We start from the raw sequence: 19,606 nt of genomic DNA, 5'->3' as shown, positions 1-19,606 counted from the left end.
GGGCACAAATCCGCCTTTAGTCCTCACTGAAGATGCCAAACAGAAACTTATAATCTAGCTAGCTCTCTTCTGGTCGCAAATCCATTGTGTGTTTTATGTATATGTGTGTCTTGTTAAAAGTGTTAAAAATGAGATTTCATGTGAAGCTTAAAAAACAAAGAAAAAAAAGCAGTGTCACCCTAAGTAAAGCAAGTGTTTCTGAGGCATTTTTACATGTGTGCAAGAAAACACGTGGAAAACATGTTTATGGAGGCAGGGAAGAAATGTAATTATACTCTATGGAATATGTCATATTTCTGACCTTGTGTGTTATGGAAGGTACTGTGTGGCTGTCTCTGTGGTATGTTTTATTCAAAGATGAAGGAAAATCAAGGTTGTTGCGTGGCGTCAGAAAGAAGATGAAGGGTGGATAAGGGTTTGGTTAGCCTTAAATGCAGCATGATGTGGCTGGGGAGAAAAAAAATAATGGGGGGAGAAGGTGCTTGCTGTGGGAGAAATCTTTAGAGGAAGAGACTTATCTGGTGTGTTAAGCCCAGCCAAAAATCCATATGTATCACTACAGATAGAGCGTCCTCTTCCCCCAGAGCTTTCCTTTAAAGGTGCTCCTTCCCCAACCCTGAGCCAAAGATGGACTGCGATTGGTGAGCTTAATATGCAGGGTGGATAGCGTAGACTTGAATGTTTCTTTAAAATTCATAACAGCAACGGAGGTGCTAAAATCCACATCGATATAACTGGTTTCACTAGTAGCTGTTTAACTATCCAGTCGACTGGATTAGTTAGAATGTTTTCTCCTTTTTCAGCAAAGCCACACAGACACCTGACGTAAGACAAAGAGCATTAAAACTGCCTTTTAAACAAATGTTTTGTATGTATTTTGAACCGCGTTAGTGACAGATGCACAATAACATTCCTTTATTTGAAATGACTGGAGCTTCTTACATTTTTTTTTACATTTATTTTAATGCTTCTGATAATTTCAGACCACTAATGACTTTCGATGACTGTAATATGTTGTAAAGATAGAAGACAAAGTAAACCCAGCTGAAAATACCTGCAGTGTCTTTCTTCCTCAGCGTTCTGCAAATTTGTCACGAGCGTCTCTGCCAAGACACACTTTTATGAACTTTTCAAAAGCAGAAGGTCCTTCCAGAATGAGATAGTTACCATTTGAAATATTTTAATATGCTTGTGGCTGGCGTGAGAAGTAAAACTCATTATAGAACAGCACTAACCTTATTAGCAATCAGAAGGCTTTTTGCTTTTTCAAAAAGACCGTTTTAGAGGATGTAATCTGGAGGCTTTGAACGCCGAACAATGATCACCAGGTGGTTTTCGTGTAAGTACAAAAGGAATTCAGTGTTGGAATTAAACTCAAGCTTTTCTGCACGATGGTGGCAGATGAGCACTAAAATGGTTTCTCCTCATCTTGCCCTTTGCAATCCTACAATCAAAAGTAATAATGATGAACTGGAAATAAATGCCTAGAAATGATTTACAACCTTTTCACATTTTACATGGTGGCAAAATAAGGTATCATTTTTATGGGTTTTTTTTTTTGTTGTTTTTTTTCTGAATTAACATGCAGGTGGGATTTCGTGAGCATAACCTTTTCAAAAAATACTGTTCATCATTGTTCACATCTGAGGCTTTAACACACGTGCAACGGTTTGCTCAGATATAGGATAGGACTGACTGGCCAATGGGAGAAAATGTACTTGGTGACATTTTGGAACAGCTGTTTATTTGATTTCTTTCCAAAAGTTAAACTGGAGTAATAATATACAGATTAAGCCAGATTTTAGCCAAAAATTAGTTGAGGAGTAATAAAGGTAGAGTGCTTGCCTGAACAACCCAAAGCTTTCAGACAACTGAGTGGACTTAAGGTATGTATGAAGTTTTGGATGACCAGAATTAAAATTAAATTAAAAGTTTAATTTAAAGCTACAACAGATGGAATCTTTGTGCACATACATTGAACCATATTTTGCTGTTAAGATAAAATAAGATAAAACTTTAATGATCCCATGATGGGGACATTTGTGCATTACAGCAGCTCAGTGCAGAGGAGGATGAATAAAAAATGAATTCAAATAGAATAGAAAAACACTATATACATAAAATATATATTTAGACCTGTTATGAACTGTAGTGTAGCATTGCTAAATGGCTACAAGCAGGCAGCTTTATATTTATTTATTTTTTACGTTGCATTCATGGACTTGCCCAAAGTTGCAAGTTTCTTTATGGTTGATAAAAATGTTGAGGATCCAGGAATGACACCAGGAGAGTTTTGATGGTTAACTTTGACCTGCAAGAACTGGGTCAGGTATTCACCAACTGAGGTAGTCCAGTCAGAGTTACTGTAGCAGTTGGCAAACAAGTACACTGTACAATATCTGTAGGCCAGTGATCCTGTAACTAGAGAGAACAAAGTGCATATTATTAGTTTACACCAGTCCCAGATAGCAAAAGACTCCGGGGTGGATCCGCCTTCAAGCCAGCCGACCCTGCCACTCATTTCTGGCCCTGAGGACAGGATGGGCCTACAGCCAGCCGATCATCCAACAGGAGCTCACAGTGGAGCCGCGCATCAAACGCGCCTTTCTACCCTTTTTTTAAAATTTTAAATATTACCGGCTGCTGGCACACAGAAAACAGCAAGTGGATGGCAGCTTCTCTGAGGTAAATACTGTAAACAGCTCTGTCAAGTATGTTTCATTCATGGCCTTACCTGTTCAGGTAAATGTTCCTGGAAGGATATAATGAAGGTAACTGCTTTATTTGTTGTTTTGATTCAGAAATGTGAGACTGTGAGCTAGCTTATAGCATATTAGCCACCGACATATTAGCTAACATAGAGTGAAGCGCTGAGAGGATAAAGTTAAAAAAGACCCTCAAGCATTGGTGTGGCAGGTGAGGTGATTTAGTTACCTGTCCCGGTAGTTGATGTTACTCCAGGCTGAGCACATGAAGAAGGTTTTCTTGGTCCTCTCTAGGACTAACTGCAGGTAAAGTTAAGCTAACATAGCCTGTTGTCCAAATTCAGGTCTTAGAGCATCAATCAGAGTTTGAGCCCCAGGTTTGGCAGACAGTTGATTATATTTTAGCCATAAAATCATCCCGATTGAGTTATTAACAGTTTCTTTGGAAACAGCCTTCATTTACAGGCAGCTGCGACTTGGGTACATGATGTTAAAGAAAATGTAAAATCTGATTATTCTGCAGCAAGTTTTGAATGGCCTTTGCCCTCTGATTTTTATACTGAAGGACATAAATGAACAGAAATGTAGCAATTTAAATCAGCAAAGGCATCCTCTGAATGCTTTATCACACTAGACATGTTTTAGTTATGACCTGCAAAGGACTTTATATATTTATTGTACTCATATTCACCAGACCATCATATTTACCTGACCTTCAGCTCGTACATGATCCAGTTTTTGCTTTGTTGTTGCTGAATGCTCATTTCTGTACAGATACAATCATGTAATTTCTCAGAGTTAAAGAACAGTTAAATAATGATGACCTGAATGGCCTCTAGGACATAGAAATGCCATCAGTTTCTTTTAGATAAATCATCTTTATTATTATTATTATACCTCCGTGTTGTGCTGCAGCCTGCAGCTCACTGCTGTTGATCTTATTCAGGGCCATCTCATCTCTGCACGCTGCCCAATTAAGGCAAATACAATTTGAACTTTGCTGCAGCGACTATTTTTTTCAAATGTTGTGTGAACGGGGTCTGCAAAACATCTGAAATCTGTCTCAACACCAGCCTCAGTCACCGAGTCTTTTCTTTCTTTAGCAGTGGGTCTATTTTTCCTTCCTGTAAAATATGAATTATGAGTTAACTATGCAGTACTAACACTGTCTGTTGTGGTGTCTCTTCTGATGTCATGTGCACATGCAGGTGGATGACCATGGAGGAGCCAGGAGGAAAAAGGAGGATGAGCTTTGGTATCGGGTCAGTTGTGAGGCACAGGGGTCATCATCTTTTTTATTTTTTAAGGTTATAGGTGTTGTTGCTACGGTGTTAGCTAATCTTAAGAAAGAGTTGCCTGTAGTGAGGGCAGTGAGTCTGTGTTGCTTGTGTCTGTGTGTTTTCCTGCTCTTTCTGCCTATTTGACACAGAAATGTATTTTATGCTTGAGTAAATTTAGCTTTTAAAAATATATTAAAAAAGCAGGCATATATCAGTCAGAGTCAGTCAGCACATTTTACTGTGAATCAAACATGTCTGACAAACACGAATAAGAGTGTTGCTGAGTCAGCACATTTACGTTTTGGACATTCATCTGAGGAAATTAAGAATAATTGTATGTGATACAGAATCATTAAGAACCTCATTTTTTTCCTGTATATGTTTATCGATGGCTTGTGTTTTCATTTATTTAGCTAGCCAAAGTTTTCACACTGAGATAACGCTGCTTGGTAGCTTCATCAAAAGGAACACACTCGTGTGTGTGTGTGTGTGTAATATAACCCATTGCTTTTGCATTATTGTATGTGATATATGATATTGAGGGGAAGTTTTTTTCTCCCTCTGCTCTCCACTGCAGATTTCCTCCATGGCCGCCATCCTGGCTCTCCTTTCTTTGAAGCTGTTGGAGGAAGATCAGTTAGAACGGGAAGAATGTGGGAAAATCGGCTCAATTCATGGAAGATGTTCCTCCTGTGTAAGTCATGTTTAAATCAATCTAAAGGCACAGAGCAATGCTGTGACTAAACTGACTATATTTTTAAAAAGTCATGCTAATATTTGATTGAGACCACTGACCGGTGACGCCGTGGGCCGCGGTTCCAAAAAACTACAGTTGCATCAGACTTGAATTTTTCCACCAATCAGCAGAACGTCCTCCAGCAGAGCTTTAAGCTGGTCCTGATATGTGCATGTTTAGGTTCTGGTCCTGGATCTGTGAGCCAGTGTTTTCTGTTTTGGTCTTTCAGATTCTGTTGTCTCTGTTTAATTCTTAGTTTCCTCTCCTCTTGTTGCCTCTTGTGTATAATATATTACCTGTGTCGTCTTCAGTGCTTTGTCGGCTTCCCTATGGTGTGTGTTCCTTTGTGTTTCCTAGTTTCTTTCAGGTTAGTGTATTCTTGGCTCCTGTCCAGCCCGGTTTATATTTTGTATGCCTTCCCTGAGTTTACCAGCAAATAAAGCTGCATGATTCTAAGTTCAGTCTTGGCTCATGAGTCTGCATTGGGGTCCAATTCCTGCCTTCCACACAGCGGTTTATGGCAGTGTAACAGGTGGTAACACAAGGGGTCGCATTTTCCCTGGGTCTAAGCCTCAATAAAAGGGAAGCTGGCAGCGTTGTTGGGAGGTGCCAGTTTCCGGTGGACGGCCAGGTGGTTGTTTGGCTTTACATGCTCTGGGTATGCGATCGTGCTAAGTTTGGAGAATTGTTTTTAAATTGTTTTAAACAGTTTTGTGTGTGCTGATTTGTGGTGTATATTTTTATAACAGGGCCACACAATTTTAGAAGAACAAAGATTGAAGTGGGACTGTTTGGGCGTGGGGTTCGACGCCATATGGCCACACACGATGTCTTGCAGGATTTGCCGTGACAGGGTGTGGGCTTATTAGACATTACAGGTATGCAGTGTTTTTAAGTTGTTTTTAAGGATTGATTTAGAATAAAGTGCTTTTTTTGCATTTAGTAATTTTGATGTGTTGTTTTTTTACAGTTTACACTGTTTGCCTGCTGTCCTTCTTGGTTTTGTGTTTTTTCTTTTTGGTTAGTCCGCCCAGCGTTGGGCTGTGTTTTTCTTGGTATATGTGACGGCAGACTAACTAGTTTTACAAATCTTTTTGTTTGTATGTCTTGTACTGTGTCTCGGGTCACTTCCCTGATTAGGCAGATACTCCATGTTGCTGTTAATCGTAACCCTGAAACCCAATCCTGTTTGCAGTGTTACCTTGGTGGTTGCATGCAATTGAATTGCAGTGAAATGAGTGCATCATATGGGTTGCAGTGAACGGTTGTAGTGGTTTTATGCGGGTGTGTCCGCCTGGAGTGGTTTTCCAAATTTGGGTCAAATGTTATTTGATTAACAGTGAATGGGAAAAGTTTAAAAGGGAAACCCCCGATTTGTGTGACAATAAATACTATTATTACTATAAGCTGTGCATCATATTATCAAGTTCAGTGGTTACGCATTTTACTGACATCTAATAAGACCTCAAACACACACATATCTTTGTAGCATGTTATTAAATAAGCAAATTATTAAGTATTATATTTATACATCGGTGGAAGGTTTCAGGCATGTTTTACCTATTCTTATATATCAGACATACTTTATGCTTAAAGGCTGTTACTGACAATAACACGATAAACTGATGTGTTCAATGAAGGTTCACTGAAATTTTGCTGCTTGTGTGATTACAGATGCAGAGACTTGTTTCCCAGGCTGCCCCCTTCAACCTGCAGCAGATAGAAGGTGCGCTGCTGTCCCTGTGCAAGATGAGGATGCTACTGCTGCTTCACGGGAAACAAATAGATTTGGATGGAGGACTTTATGGTGCCAGAGCTTTTTGTTAGACATGTGAAAACTGAGACATTTCCTAAAAACCGGTCCAACAGATGAAGCAGGGATTTATGTCCAGCAAACAGAAGATGAAGCAGTTTGTTGCTCGGTGAGTCCAACACAGGTCTCAGTGGTTCCCACACATTTACACTCTTTCTGTGGGGTGGTCATATAAAAAACATGAATTTAGGACAGTCTGATTGATTTCCTTAGTTTGGTTCATCTGAGTTGCAAATAATGATTTTGAGCTTAATTGCCTAAAACTGATGTCTGAATGTCTTGAACTATGCTGTTAAAGTTAAAATGATATGAGTTAAAAACCACAATTTAATTTTTGAAGTCATGTGTGATGGTTAAATGCAGAGACTGAATCTCATTGTATGTATATGTATGTGACAAATAAAGCTCTTTCTTTCTCATTTGTGCTTTACTGGATAAAAATGCTTTAGAAGATTTCCAGAAAAAACAACTTTATTTTAATGTTCCTAATGTAAACATTTATAATCTGATCTAATATCAGCCTTCACTGACAGCCATAGCACAGTTACTATTACTATAAACCCACTTTTACTCTTTAACATTTAACTGAAAATGGCAGACCGGCGAGTTTCTGCTGCTGTTCGTGTATAAAAACATTTTCGCACACACTATATTTGAACATATTTGAATAATAAATCAACACTTAACAATAGATTTGGGAAAAAACAAACAAATGCGTGTCAGTTAAATATTCTGTGTAGTGAGCGCTGCTGTCTATCCACTGTTGAGCTCAGCTGTCAGTGTGCCCGGTTAGAAGCTTCCATGTCGGTTTACTCTGGAGGAGGCTAGAAAACTTTGTGAAAGGATTTCAATACAAGTCGGTGAGTCAGTGAAGCTCACTTCTGACCAGTGTCAGTGATACTGAGGTGAAGCTGTTGAGGACATCCTGACCTTTTTCTGTCAGTACGCTCTGGTGTTTATACCGCTGTTAGCCTCTGTTAGTGAAACTGTCTTTTGAAAATGGATCTGTCATTGCTGAACTGCAGCACTTAGAGAATGAACTCTCATACATGTGAGAATGTAATCAAACTGTATCAGAGGGAAAGTGGGATTTTAGGACTCTAGCCTAACATTAGCTCATATAATCTTAGCTTATAACTGGCTGTTATTGCTGCTAGCTGTCTGGACAGCTGCCAGTAAGCCACAACGAGCGATCTGAAACTAATCTGTGCCAGGTGAGCGGGGAAATGACCGGATCAGTTTCACATCAGGCCCGGATACGCTTGGAACATGAACGGATCTGGGCCGGATGACATGTTACATAAACGGATCCAGTCCTGCTCTGTTCCAGATCTGCCCCACTGTGAAAGTGGACTCAGATCCGGATGCGGTTTGTGGATCCTTTACGAGTCTGTGATACATTGGAGGTGGATCTGTTCTGGAGTTACTTTGCTGTCTGGGGGGTGAATCTTAAACTTTTTCTTGGATACCCCATCTCAGAAGCTGGAAAAAAAAGTTCCTTGTGCTTTTTATCAGTCATTAACAATAAAGGATCCAAGTAAGATTTTATTTAACTAGCCTAAAGGTCACAGTAGAATCGGGAAAATCGAGCTTGCTTGCAAACTAAAAATTAAAAAAGTTAATTATCCAAATGATCAACCAACAAGCAAACTGTTATATCTTCTTTAAAAAAAAAATAAATAAAAAAATACAGCCATTCTGACTTTTTCTGAAATTTGAAATTTTACATTAGATATCTCAAAATTTTGAGCTATTTCTGAGTAATTTGAAATGTTAAGATACTCAGTAAGTTTAAATTTTGAGATACCTAACGTGAAATTTCGACTTCCCTTCCTGGCAATTTTTGTTTTCCAGTGGCAGGAACAATTTTACATACAGAGCAAATACTGTATTCATACAAGAGGAAGGAGCTAGCTAGGTTAGCAAGGCACATTCATATAGATACCTGCTAATTAGTGCCAAGCCACTAATAAAATACTCAGATGTTAATTACCAGAACTGAAGAACAAAGTTATTATGCAGTCTTTTGGGAAAATTACCCACACAACAAGCCACATTATTTGTGAGGTAATTGCATTTTAAATGCTCCAAACAGCACAATCATGATTAAGAGGTATAGTTCAGTGACTTCAGCTAAGTGTTGCAGCTTTATGCTCAGTCAACACCCACCTATCATTCAAAGTGGTATGCCCCTACAAATTCAGAAATTTAAGCTCAATTAAATTTAAATTAATTAGTTATTTAAAAAAAAATTCCCCTCACAGCCGAAAAAGCAGGAAATTGATCAAAGCCTTTTTATGTACAAGGCTGTAAACATGCATCTGCTTATTTATACAGGAGCCCACTGGGATTAACTCCCTTGCTAAGTAAAAACACTAAGCATACACTGAAGGCATTATGTGTCTTCTTACACTCATGGATACCTTTTTTCTGTCGCTCTTATCAGCTGCCTGCCACAGATCAACTAACACTGTGGGAGTAAAAACTTAAAGTGCCTGTGAATTCAACTTTATTATTTTACTAATAAATCAAGAAATCTCTGAGTGTTCTCATATCTGTGTTTCTGTCTTTGATGTTTCTTGCGAGTAAGTCCAGTGTGAAGTTCTAAAGTGTGCGTGTGGGGATTTCGTTTTTGCAGATATTTATTATTTATAAGAATTTGTTATCTGAACTGGTGACATCAGGTAGAGAGGTTTGTGTCATCATCAGTGAAATCGTCAAACTTCTGGTTCGACTCTGTATGATCTGTATGATCACTCCTCTGCCTTGTACTTTAATAAGAAGCTTTATCTGCACCGAGTTTTAAGCTGAACTCTGAACAAGCAAGCTAATATAACATTGAAAATAAAAGACCTTTACTGCAGAGAAGCTCTGAAAGAAGCATCCTGCAGGAGCTTATACCTACACCGAAGTACAGAGATCACACAGGATTAGAGGCATTGCAATGTAGGCAGAGACCAAGCGTAAATTCTGCTCTCAAAGCAATTGGCAAATAGTGATAAGACATTTGGTGTACATTTGATACAAGATCATCTACTGCATCTGTTATGTGGGCGCAGTGGTCTTGACTCACCTTATGTAGTAAATAACTCGGACTTTAAGCTAATTTACTCTAAGTGTTGTATTGGCTGTGAGTCATGTTATTTTATGCACAAGACAAATGAAGAAATCATTTCAGAGCTATACAATAACACAACTATTATTGCTATTTACAAAACAGCTGGACACTGCTGCTTTTGCATGATAATGAGTCTTGATGGTCCCTCATTATGATGTTTGTTAGAAATACTGTATGCTATGTTGGTAGCAAGGTTTCACTTGCGGTGTTGACAGCAGTGATTGAAGAGCCATTGTTCTCTAAGACGGCATGTGTGTTGTGACAGGAGGGAGTGACATATTAAGCAGGTGTGTGTGTGTGTGTGTGTGAGAGAGCATTTGGTTATGGTGGGGGTGGCAGGTGTGAGTGTGGAGAAGCCCTGGGAAAGGAGTAGAGTAATGGGAAGGGCTAATGGAGGGGGGGGTATATGGCTCAGGTTACCCTGAGAGGAGGGAGCAAGAAGGGTGGGAATAGGATGTCTGGTGGTGGGGGTGCCAGGCCCAAAAAAAGCCACCAGTGTCTTCTACACGTGGGAGGAGGTTCTCAGCTGTGGCCGGGCCCCTGAGTTCTGTCCTTTACATTATAACCCACCGGCGTCTAAACATCCAACATGGGCAAAGGGGTGAGTTTTCTTCATTAAAAACATTTTCTGAAGCTTATCTTTCTAATATAAATGAATGAATGAACATCGCTCATTACTTACTGTAATATGTTCAATGACATATGGTGTGGACATGCCTCACAGAGTTTCCTAAATGCGTCTTCAGCACTTGATGTCTCTAAGTGTCAGAACGATGCCTTTTAAAAAAGCAACCCCCCCAAAAAAAGACAGTAACATTTCAGGATAATGGCTTTCCTCCTCAATAAGTTTTGTTCTCGGCTTGCTGTTTATTTGGGTAATTACGTAATTTTGCTTTTATTCTCTCCATCAGGCCCATTCCATTTAGCTTTATGGGAGGACAGCCTGGTAATCTTCCTCACACACAGCGGTGGGAAATTGCTATGCCAGACACATTTCAGGCACTCCGCCGGTTCTGTGCTCCCTGTTTGGCTCTTTCTGATTACTTTTTCACTGTGTCACTTGCTCACACTCTCTTCTCATTCTCGCTGTATATCCCTCCTTCACTGACATGCACACGTGCCGCCAGGAGGAGACTGACAGCGGCAGATGATTTCCATGATGCACAATTCTTCCAACTGTTTGCGGCGCGCACACACACACACACACACACACACACACACACACACACACACACACACACACACACACACACACTCTCTCTCGCTCTCACAAATGAGGAACTTGCAGTATTAGAAAAAGATATTTTCTCCTCCATATTCGGTGAATGGTTTGCCAGCAGTGCCAGGAGATTGAAATAAACCAGCAAACACAAAGTCCATTGTGTTCACACTGATGCTTGTATTCTGTGTCTATGAATGTGAATGGCTAGGCACAATGTGGCTATCAAACACGTGACTTTTCCCACTTATTTTAGGTTTAGGATGATAGCCTAATGTATAGTTATCTCGATCTTTTCCCCTAGTGTGGTGCCGAGAATGGAGAGAAGAGGAAGAAGAAGGGAAAAAACTTGGATGAGCTGAAGAAGGAGGTGGCCTTGGTAAGAAAAACAAGCTGTCACTGCTCCATCTCATACTCATTCCGCACAGTGATTGATTCCAATGTCGCTGCTCCCAAATGATCCCCAAATAGTGTTACTCCAAAGACACCAGGTTATTTAACAAGGCCATAAATGAAAACAGTGACCCATAAACAAAATGGCAATCCAACATGTTTAGTGCAGTCAATTCCACAGTAGTTGTGAGCCAGTCTGTCCTCTCCTATCTGTTCAGCCACCCTCTGGCTGCTCCTCTTTGTACTCGAAAGATACTGAATAATTTGTGGGCCACCAGCAGTGTAGTGCAGAGTTTCGTCTTGTGCAGAGCTGTAGCTCTTTGAGGTGCTGTCAGAATGCAGCCAAGCGATGTCCATGAAAAGTGGGGTAAGCTTTGACTTTTGCTACTTTATCTCTGATAAAGTAGCTGTTGTCAGTTATCGCATTGGCTTGTGACTGATTAAAGAAAAGAGGCCCTTTGATACTGTCAACACTTAAGGGAAGTTTTGTGATGAAGTGTTTAATTTTGCTTTGATCTGTCTGGCTCATATACTTCTTCAGTTACTGATTTCCTGCATTTTCCCCCACAGAAATCATTTTCACCACCACCAGACAATAGCTGATCAATACTAGGTTTAGGTGCATATAAATAAAACCTAACTACTTAACTGTTTACTTGATGGCAGCCAAATTACTTTCAGCCAGTGAAGCAGCTGTCGGAGAGGAAAAGCATGGCTTTTTCTCTGTCTTACTAAGAAATTCACTCTTCATCCTGTGTGACTGACACCATCCTGACAGCTGATGGCTGAAATTTTTGTTGCTACACTGCTAAACTCCATTTCACCCACAGTGGAAATGTCTTGGGATTGGGCCGGTGGTTGAAATATGCCACCAAACAAGAAAAAGGAATGTTCCCGGATGGGCTTTTTCTGTTTAAAGCATAAAACAGTAAATTTTTTATTTGCTAACACACCCAAGATTATAGAGTTTACTCATCTTCACTTCACCTTTACCTGCTTGCCTACCTGCAGTGGGGGAAATAATTATTTGATCCCCTGCTGAATTTGTAAGTTTGCACATTTACAAAGAAATGATCAGTCTCTATTTTTTTAAGGTAGTTTCATTTTATTGGAAAGAGACAGAATGTCAACCTAAAATCCAGAGCAAACGCATTACATAAAAGTTATAAATTGATTTGCATGTAATTAAGTGAAATAAATATTTGATCCCCAAGCAAAACATGACTTGGGACTTGTGGAGAAACCCTTGTTGGGAAGCACAGCGCAGAGATGTTTCTTATAGGTGGTCACCAGGTTTGCACACATCTCAGGAGGGATTTTGGCCCGCTCCTCTTTACAGAAACTCTAGATCTTTTAGGTTTCTTGGCTGCCGCTTGACACCTTCTATAGGACTGAGGTCTGGAGACTGACTAGGCCACTCCATGACCTTAGGTGCCGTTTACACGACACCGTTTTCATTTTGAAACGGCGTCGTTTTGATGCATTTCGCCCTTCCTTTTACACGACAACGGAGTGAAAACGATGTGTTTCGGAAACGGGGTCCAGAGTGGAGCGTTTCAGAAACACACCGGCTTGCGTTCTCGTGTAAACACTTGAAACCGGGCGACTCGCACATGCGCATTATGGTTGTGACGGCCACAGTTTTTCGCGCATGCGCAAATTGATAAGCAGTACTCGCGGATTCACGAGTGCTTCTTGTGTTTTTACCGTTTTGTAGTTCATCGTTGTGTGCAGCAGCGATCCAACCTCATCGTCAGTCCACACAAAACCTCTCACATTGGTCGTTTTGTAAGTAATGAACAATTTGCCGCACTACCTACTGTCACTCCATGCATGCGCGTCTTGCGTAAACAAACCTTGCAAAGAGAAAACCAACGCCAACTTGTGGCCTGGCATGGGAACTACATCGTTTTCATCGTTTCACATGTCATCGTGTAAACGCGGATCGTTTCTGAAACGCTATCGTGTAAACGGAAGGCTGAAACGCATCAAAACGACACCGTTTCCAGTGAAAACGGCATCGTGTAAACGGGGCCTTAATGTGCTTCTTTTTTAGTCACTCCTTTGTTGCCTTTGTGGTATGTTGTGGGTCATTGTCATGCTGGAAGACCCATCCATGACCCATCTTCAGTGTTCTGGCTGAGGGAAGGAGGTTCTCGTCCAAGATTTTTATGGTACATGGCTCCGTCCATTGGCCCCTTGGTGTGGTGAAGTCATCCTCTACCCTTAGCAGAAAAATAGCTCAAAAGCATAATGTTTCCACCTCCGTGCTTGACTGTGGGGCTGGTGATCTTCAGGTCATATTCGGCATTTCTTTTCCCCCAAACGCAGCGGGTAAAGCTGATGCCAAAGAGCTCGATTTTGGTTTCATTTGAACCCAACACTTTCTCCCAAGCCTTCTCTTGATGTTCTTGATGTTCACTGGTAACTTAAGACAGGTCTGTAAATGTGCCTTCTTGAGCAGGGGGGCCTTGCCAATGATGTTCTTGGTGACTGGACTACCAACTGCCTTCAGATTATTAACAAGCTCCTCCTCCGTAGCTGTCAGCTGTCACCTTCTTTCCAAGCTTCCTGCTGATGGTCTTGTAGCCCATTCCAGCCTTGTGCAGGTCTAAAATCTGGTTCTGGATTTTTGGTTGATATTCTGTCTCTCTCCATTAAAATGAAACTACCCTAAAGAAAAGAAAAAAAAAAAGAGAGAGAGAGAGACTGTTCATTTATTTGGGAGTGAGGTAACTTCAAATTCATCAGGGCTCAAATAATTATTTCTCCCACTGTATCTATCTGTCTGTCTGCCTAGTGTGATGGATCCTTGTTAGATACAGAGAATAAACTCTTTCATTAGTAAGACAGATTGCTGCAGTGCATCAGTGCTTTGCCCATGCGATTCCTTTAATAACAAAGAAACACTTTATTTTTGCAGGATGACCACAAAATAGCTTTGGATGATTTGGGGAAACGATATGGAGTGGACCTCACACAGGTAATGTGATACACACACAAACTTTCTTAAGTACACTTGCACACAAACACACAAGAAAGAGCTGCTGTAATATCTTGTGTAGAGATGTAATCTCTTGTTGCTCATGCTGGAGAGCAACATCCAAACTGAGACCAAGCATTACTTTAGACAACCTAGACCCTTCCCAGTGCCACTAGCTCACCTCTTCATATTGAATTCATTGCACACTCAAACAAACTCACACACTTTGAGGCAAAAAAAAAAAAAAAATGCAGATAAAAGCACATCACAAGTCTTTTTGACTTGACCACATCTGCTGCTGATTTTAAATGTGATGCTGCAGGTGGAGTGAATAAGATTTTATCTTTTTAAGATTAACATCGAAAAAACAGAATCTGTAGACCACGGGAAACAGAACAAGATGTAAAAATGTCAAACATTTGCTAAGCTCTAAAAGTAAATTACTCAGCTGTGCAGTTATCTGTTATAATTAAATCATAGTATTGTAGATATTTGCACAGAATTTTTGTTAATGAGACATTGACAATACTAGGAAAAAATTAGGAGGAAAATGTTCAGTGGGTACATCCAACAGAGCATCTTAGATGAGCACCTTTATTATACTTGTGGTGTTAAATAGGCCAGGCAGGGACACTTGATGTTCTGCAACTATAGCTGTAAAATTGCTTTTGAAGCCAAGGTGAAAACTGGGCCATTGTGTTGTAATAAGATTGCCTGTGACTGCAGAAAGACATTCATTCCTAAAAATTGCTGTCTCCCAGGGCCTGACCAATGCCAGAGCGGTGGAGATTCTGGCCAAGGACGGTCCGAATACTTTGACTCCTCCCCCAACCGTACCGGAGTGGGTCAAGTTCTGCCGTCAGCTCTTCGGTGGCTTCTCCATTCTGCTCTGGATTGGGGCCATCCTCTGTTTCCTGGCCTACAGCATCCAGGTGGCCACAGAGGAGGAGCCCGTCAATGACAACGTGAGAAACTGCTTGGAAAACCTGCACGCACGTGGACCTTACATATTAATCACACACACACACACACACACACTCATGGGGATCCATGCAGAAAAGCAAAATCAGCTGCAGTTATTAAATACATTCATATACATAATCACACACACACACACACACACACACACACACACACACACACACACACACACACACACACACACACACATATATATTTCCTGAAGCAACTGGTCACAGGAATCAACACAGAGAAAGCATAAGCAAAAGGAATACAGGGAAACTCAAATTCCAAAGCATAACATGAATATAAAAGTACTTTTTAGACTCAGCAGGCTTTGGCCCTCGTACATGCAGAATACCAGTTACGCAGTGACACAGAATCCTCACCTCTTTCAGAGAATGTGACGTAAAAGCAACCGCTGACATTACTCCCGGCAGTCGCACGAATAAATACCCAGACCGACCACTGAGCAAATGGTGCCAAGCACCACCCATGCTGCACATTATGGCTCTCACTCATTACGCAATCACCATTCTTCAGACTCCAGTCGACATTAAGCTCTTGCGTAATATACAGTAACGTACAGTAGAAAGACACACACACACGTGCGCATTAATCTCCCAGCGATTTAATCTCTCCATTTAGTGCTCAGCATGTACAGCTGGATGCTCTGGTGAGATACTTCAAAGCCCTGACAGCCTGCAGCTTTGGCTTCACTTTGAGCCTTTGCAAAGTGTACAGGCAGCTATTATAGAAGAAAATCCACCTTAAATGTACTTCACATATGGTTGTTGTCAGATGAAAAGTTAATGCCACATTACTTTGCAACTTAATGCATTTTATTGACCTGAAGAATCGCGTTTAATTTGAGAAAATGTTTCAGCAGGTTTCTGAAAATGCTGCTGTAATAGCTCAGTTTATTTCATAGTTTTCACATTTGTGGGAGAGCTATTTTGAAACTTGTGGGTTTAAACGTCGCCTGCCTTGACAGCTGTTGTTTCTATAGTTCTGTGCAGCTGGTGAACAAAAATATATTTTTCTGAAGCGAGAAGAGGTAAAAGAGCCGAGTCAAAATCTGCAAAAACTCACGTGGAGACAAAATCACGACCCGCAGACTGAACAGTGAATATGAGAAAAATGTTCTAAACATTGACAAGTGATTTTTCTGGGGCTACAGATATGTTTCCTGGTTCAGAAGATTTTGCACAGCTTCAGTGTTTAAAAAAAAAAAAAAAAAAAGCCACTGAAGTGTAAAGGAGCAAAACATTCTGTTGTTGCTGTCAAATGAAAGCTACACCTTCCAAAAAGGGAACTTTTCAGGATTTTGTAATTTTTCCTTCCAGGAGTCCAAGACATACAGTGCACCAGCTGGCAGATGCTTTCATCGAAAGTGCCTGGCTGTCTTGTTTGCATCAGTGAAAGCTGAACTCATAACAGCCTTTTCACAGCTGAACTGAAAATAGCCACCCAAAAAAAAAAAAAAATGAAATGAAAATACACCAGAATGAATGTTTTCTACTTTTACACAACCATAAGTCTAAAAAGCCAGGCTGTAGGTCTCTCGGTGCCCTCACAGATTGGAGTTTCAGCTCTTGGTTTTCTGGGTTTGGGTGACAGATGCTCACTTGGACTGACAAGAGCTGAATCGTCCAAGATGACAAGAATAGTACAGAAGATTTCAGCTCTGGGACGGTTTCTTCTTTTTAAATCTCTCACTAAGACTGGGAGCTTCCCCAGGTTTTTTCACTCTGAACTCTGTTCTTACACTGTACATTTAAGGCTTAACCAGTTTCAAGCTGATAAATTCCCATTTCCTACGCTTAAGCGTGCCTTACATGAACCAAACTAAGTTAATAAAGACGCTGTCTCCCCAACATGGCTTTCTTCCCATTTCAGTTGTATCTGGGTGTAGTGCTGGCAGCTGTGGTGATCATCACTGGCTGTTTCTCCTACTTCCAAGAAGCCAAAAGCTCTCGAATCATGGACTCCTTCAAGAAAATGGTGCCACAGGTAAGTTGATGCATTTGGTGTTTGTGTAGTCTCAGAGCTTTCTGAATCAATAAGCCGTCCCTCAAGTAGGGCTTACACACTCACTTGAGTGGAAACCTAATAAGCTTGCACAAAGGAAGAATAAATGTTTGAGCCAACTTTGGATTGTGAGTGTGTTTGCATAAAAACTCCCCTCGCGTTATCCACCTCTAGCACTTCGATTGCCTAATTCTTTAATCTATTTAGACTCTTTTCACTCACTTCCCGTGCCTCTTTTCCCTACCTGTCGTTTTCCTCTCTTCTCCCTTCTCTATATCTTTCGCATACCTCTATACCCCCTGGCTCCTCTTCTTTTTATATCTCTCCTCTCTCCTCATCTGACTAAATCCTCTCTCTGTTCCCAAACACTCGCTCTTCCTCACACTCTCTCTCCCGTCTCTTCTTTTTTTCTCCATGCCAGCAAGCGATGGTGATTCGGGAGGGGGAGAAGATGCAGATCAATGCAGACCTTGTGGTGCTGGGAGATCTGGTGGAGATCAAAGGGGGAGACCGCGTCCCAGCTGACCTTCGAGTGATCTCTTCCAGCGGATGCAAGGTAGGGGAGGGGTGCTGGGCCCAGCCCTGGGGAACCTGGAAGTCCCAGTAAGATTACAGTAGCTCAGCTGACTGTGGTCTTGCTAGTGGGTTTTTATTTTCTATCTCATTTTTTCCCCAACACATTGTTTATCATAAAGAGCATCTTAGCATGCTAACATTTGCAGGTAAACAAAGCACAGGTGATGCTGATGGGAATGCTGTTAGTGTTGTAGGTATTCGGAAATAAACCCAATGGCTGATTATAAATTTGGCCTTATGTAAAGCTAAGGGAACAGCATTTTTTTTTTTAAATATGAAAAACCATGAACCAGTTGTCAGTTAGTCCTTGAAATGTTGAGATATTTTAGCCTGGATCAAAGTGATGCACCAACTCGCAGCCATGCTACAGTAATCACAGGAAGAATGGTTGTCATAATGAAATCAGACCGTCTCGCTTCCTGTTATTTCATGTGAACTGTCCACTTCTTCCAGTTCCCCTTAAAAATAATTTCAATGACATTCAAAAAGATGTTGAATGTTTGTGTTTTTTCTTTTTAGAAAAAAACAAACATCTTCTTGTTAAAGTCTTTTCCCCTGCCAACAAGCAAGGAGTAGTTTTACATGCAAAACTATTGTTGTTGTTAGCCATGACTGTATTTACATCACCCAGAATATGCTTTAATTTTGTGCAACATGAATTTTGGCTTGCTTCCAAGCCACCACATAATCACATTCAAACATGATGTTTGAGCGGCTAGTTGTCTGCTTCTGATTTGCAGTTTAATGAAAAACTGAGTCAGATTGTTCCTGCAGAATTCACCTCATACTGATGAGCCAGGGGAAGGGCATTTAGTATACACATTTCGTGTGAAAGATTAATCTAGTTTTGATTAAATTTTCTTCTTCTTCTTTTTTTTTTACATTCAGAATAGGGTCCCTGAGCTGCTTTGGAGATTTCTAAATATTTTCTGCATATATATATATATATATATATATATATATATAGGTTCATCAGATTCTGACACAGGTCTTAAAAGGAGATAAAGAGAACCCTGATTTAACATATAAACTCATTGGTCACTTTATTAGGTACACCTTGCTAGTACCAGGTTGCACCTCCTTTTGCTTTCACAGCCACCATAATTCTTCATGCCACAGATTCAGCAAGGTGCTGAAAGCATTCCTCAGAGTTTCTGGTTTGTTGCTATCTGTATTTTATAATGCTATCTATTGACATGATAGCATTATGCAGTTATAAATATGCTCTTCTGCATACCTTGGTTGTAATTAGTGGTTATTTTACTTTTACTATTTTCTAGCCTCTTACCTCTGAGGCATTTTCATCCAGACAACTGCTGTTGACTGGATATTTTCTCTTTCTGGGACCATTCTCTTTAAACCCTAGAGATGGTTGTGTGGGGAAAATCCCAGCAGATCAGCAGTTTCTGAAATACTCAGACCAGCCTGTCTGGAACAAACAACCACGCCACATTCAAAGCCACTTAACTCACCTTTCTTCCTCATTCTGATGCTTGGTTTGAACTTTACCATATTACCTGCCTAAATACACAAAATCTCTGCCAAGGTATTGACTGATTAGATTGATTAGATTGCATTAATGAGCAGTTGAACAGGTGTACCTAATGAATGTATGTTACATGTATATTTTCTACAGACATAACACTCCTCATTTAAGCCATCCACAAAACTCTGTTAGAACAGCCTTCTGGCCTGTCCATGTAGTTGGTAGCAGACAGATGCAGATGGGCTTTCTTCTTGCAACCCTCCTGTGCACACCGCTGTTGTTCAGTGTTCTGATGTTGGAATCAAC

At 40.5% G+C, this 19,606-nt stretch overlaps 1 protein-coding gene and 1 long non-coding RNA gene across 2 annotated transcripts in view; one reads left to right on the top strand and one right to left on the bottom strand.

The window, feature by feature from the left end:
- The first annotated feature begins 10,119 nt into the window (after positions 1 to 10,119).
- Positions 10,120 to 19,606, top strand: part of atp1a2a (ATPase Na+/K+ transporting subunit alpha 2a) — a 53,020-nt gene continuing 43,533 nt past the window's right edge. The window contains exons 1-6 of the mRNA XM_030751498.1: positions 10,120 to 10,253; positions 11,176 to 11,250; positions 14,188 to 14,247; positions 15,009 to 15,212; positions 17,107 to 17,220; positions 17,660 to 17,794. Coding sequence (XP_030607358.1) covers positions 10,242 to 10,253; positions 11,176 to 11,250; positions 14,188 to 14,247; positions 15,009 to 15,212; positions 17,107 to 17,220; positions 17,660 to 17,794 — 600 coding nt within the window. The 5' untranslated portion in view covers positions 10,120 to 10,241. The remainder of the gene's footprint in view (positions 10,254 to 11,175; positions 11,251 to 14,187; positions 14,248 to 15,008; positions 15,213 to 17,106; positions 17,221 to 17,659; positions 17,795 to 19,606) is intronic.
- LOC115795532 (uncharacterized) lies at positions 13,318 to 15,694 on the bottom strand. The gene is made up of 3 exons (XR_004021266.1): positions 15,597 to 15,694; positions 15,085 to 15,233; positions 13,318 to 13,937 (listed from the first exon to the last, which is right to left on the bottom strand). It is a non-coding gene; the product is annotated as an uncharacterized LOC115795532 (long non-coding RNA).

The sequence above is a fragment of the Archocentrus centrarchus genome, chromosome 17, assembly GCF_007364275.1.
Source record: "Archocentrus centrarchus isolate MPI-CPG fArcCen1 chromosome 17, fArcCen1, whole genome shotgun sequence".
Taxonomy (NCBI): Eukaryota; Metazoa; Chordata; class Actinopteri; order Cichliformes; family Cichlidae; genus Archocentrus; species Archocentrus centrarchus.
The sequence above is the reverse complement of the archived record's forward strand: the minus strand, read 5'-3'. Positions and strand labels throughout refer to the sequence as shown.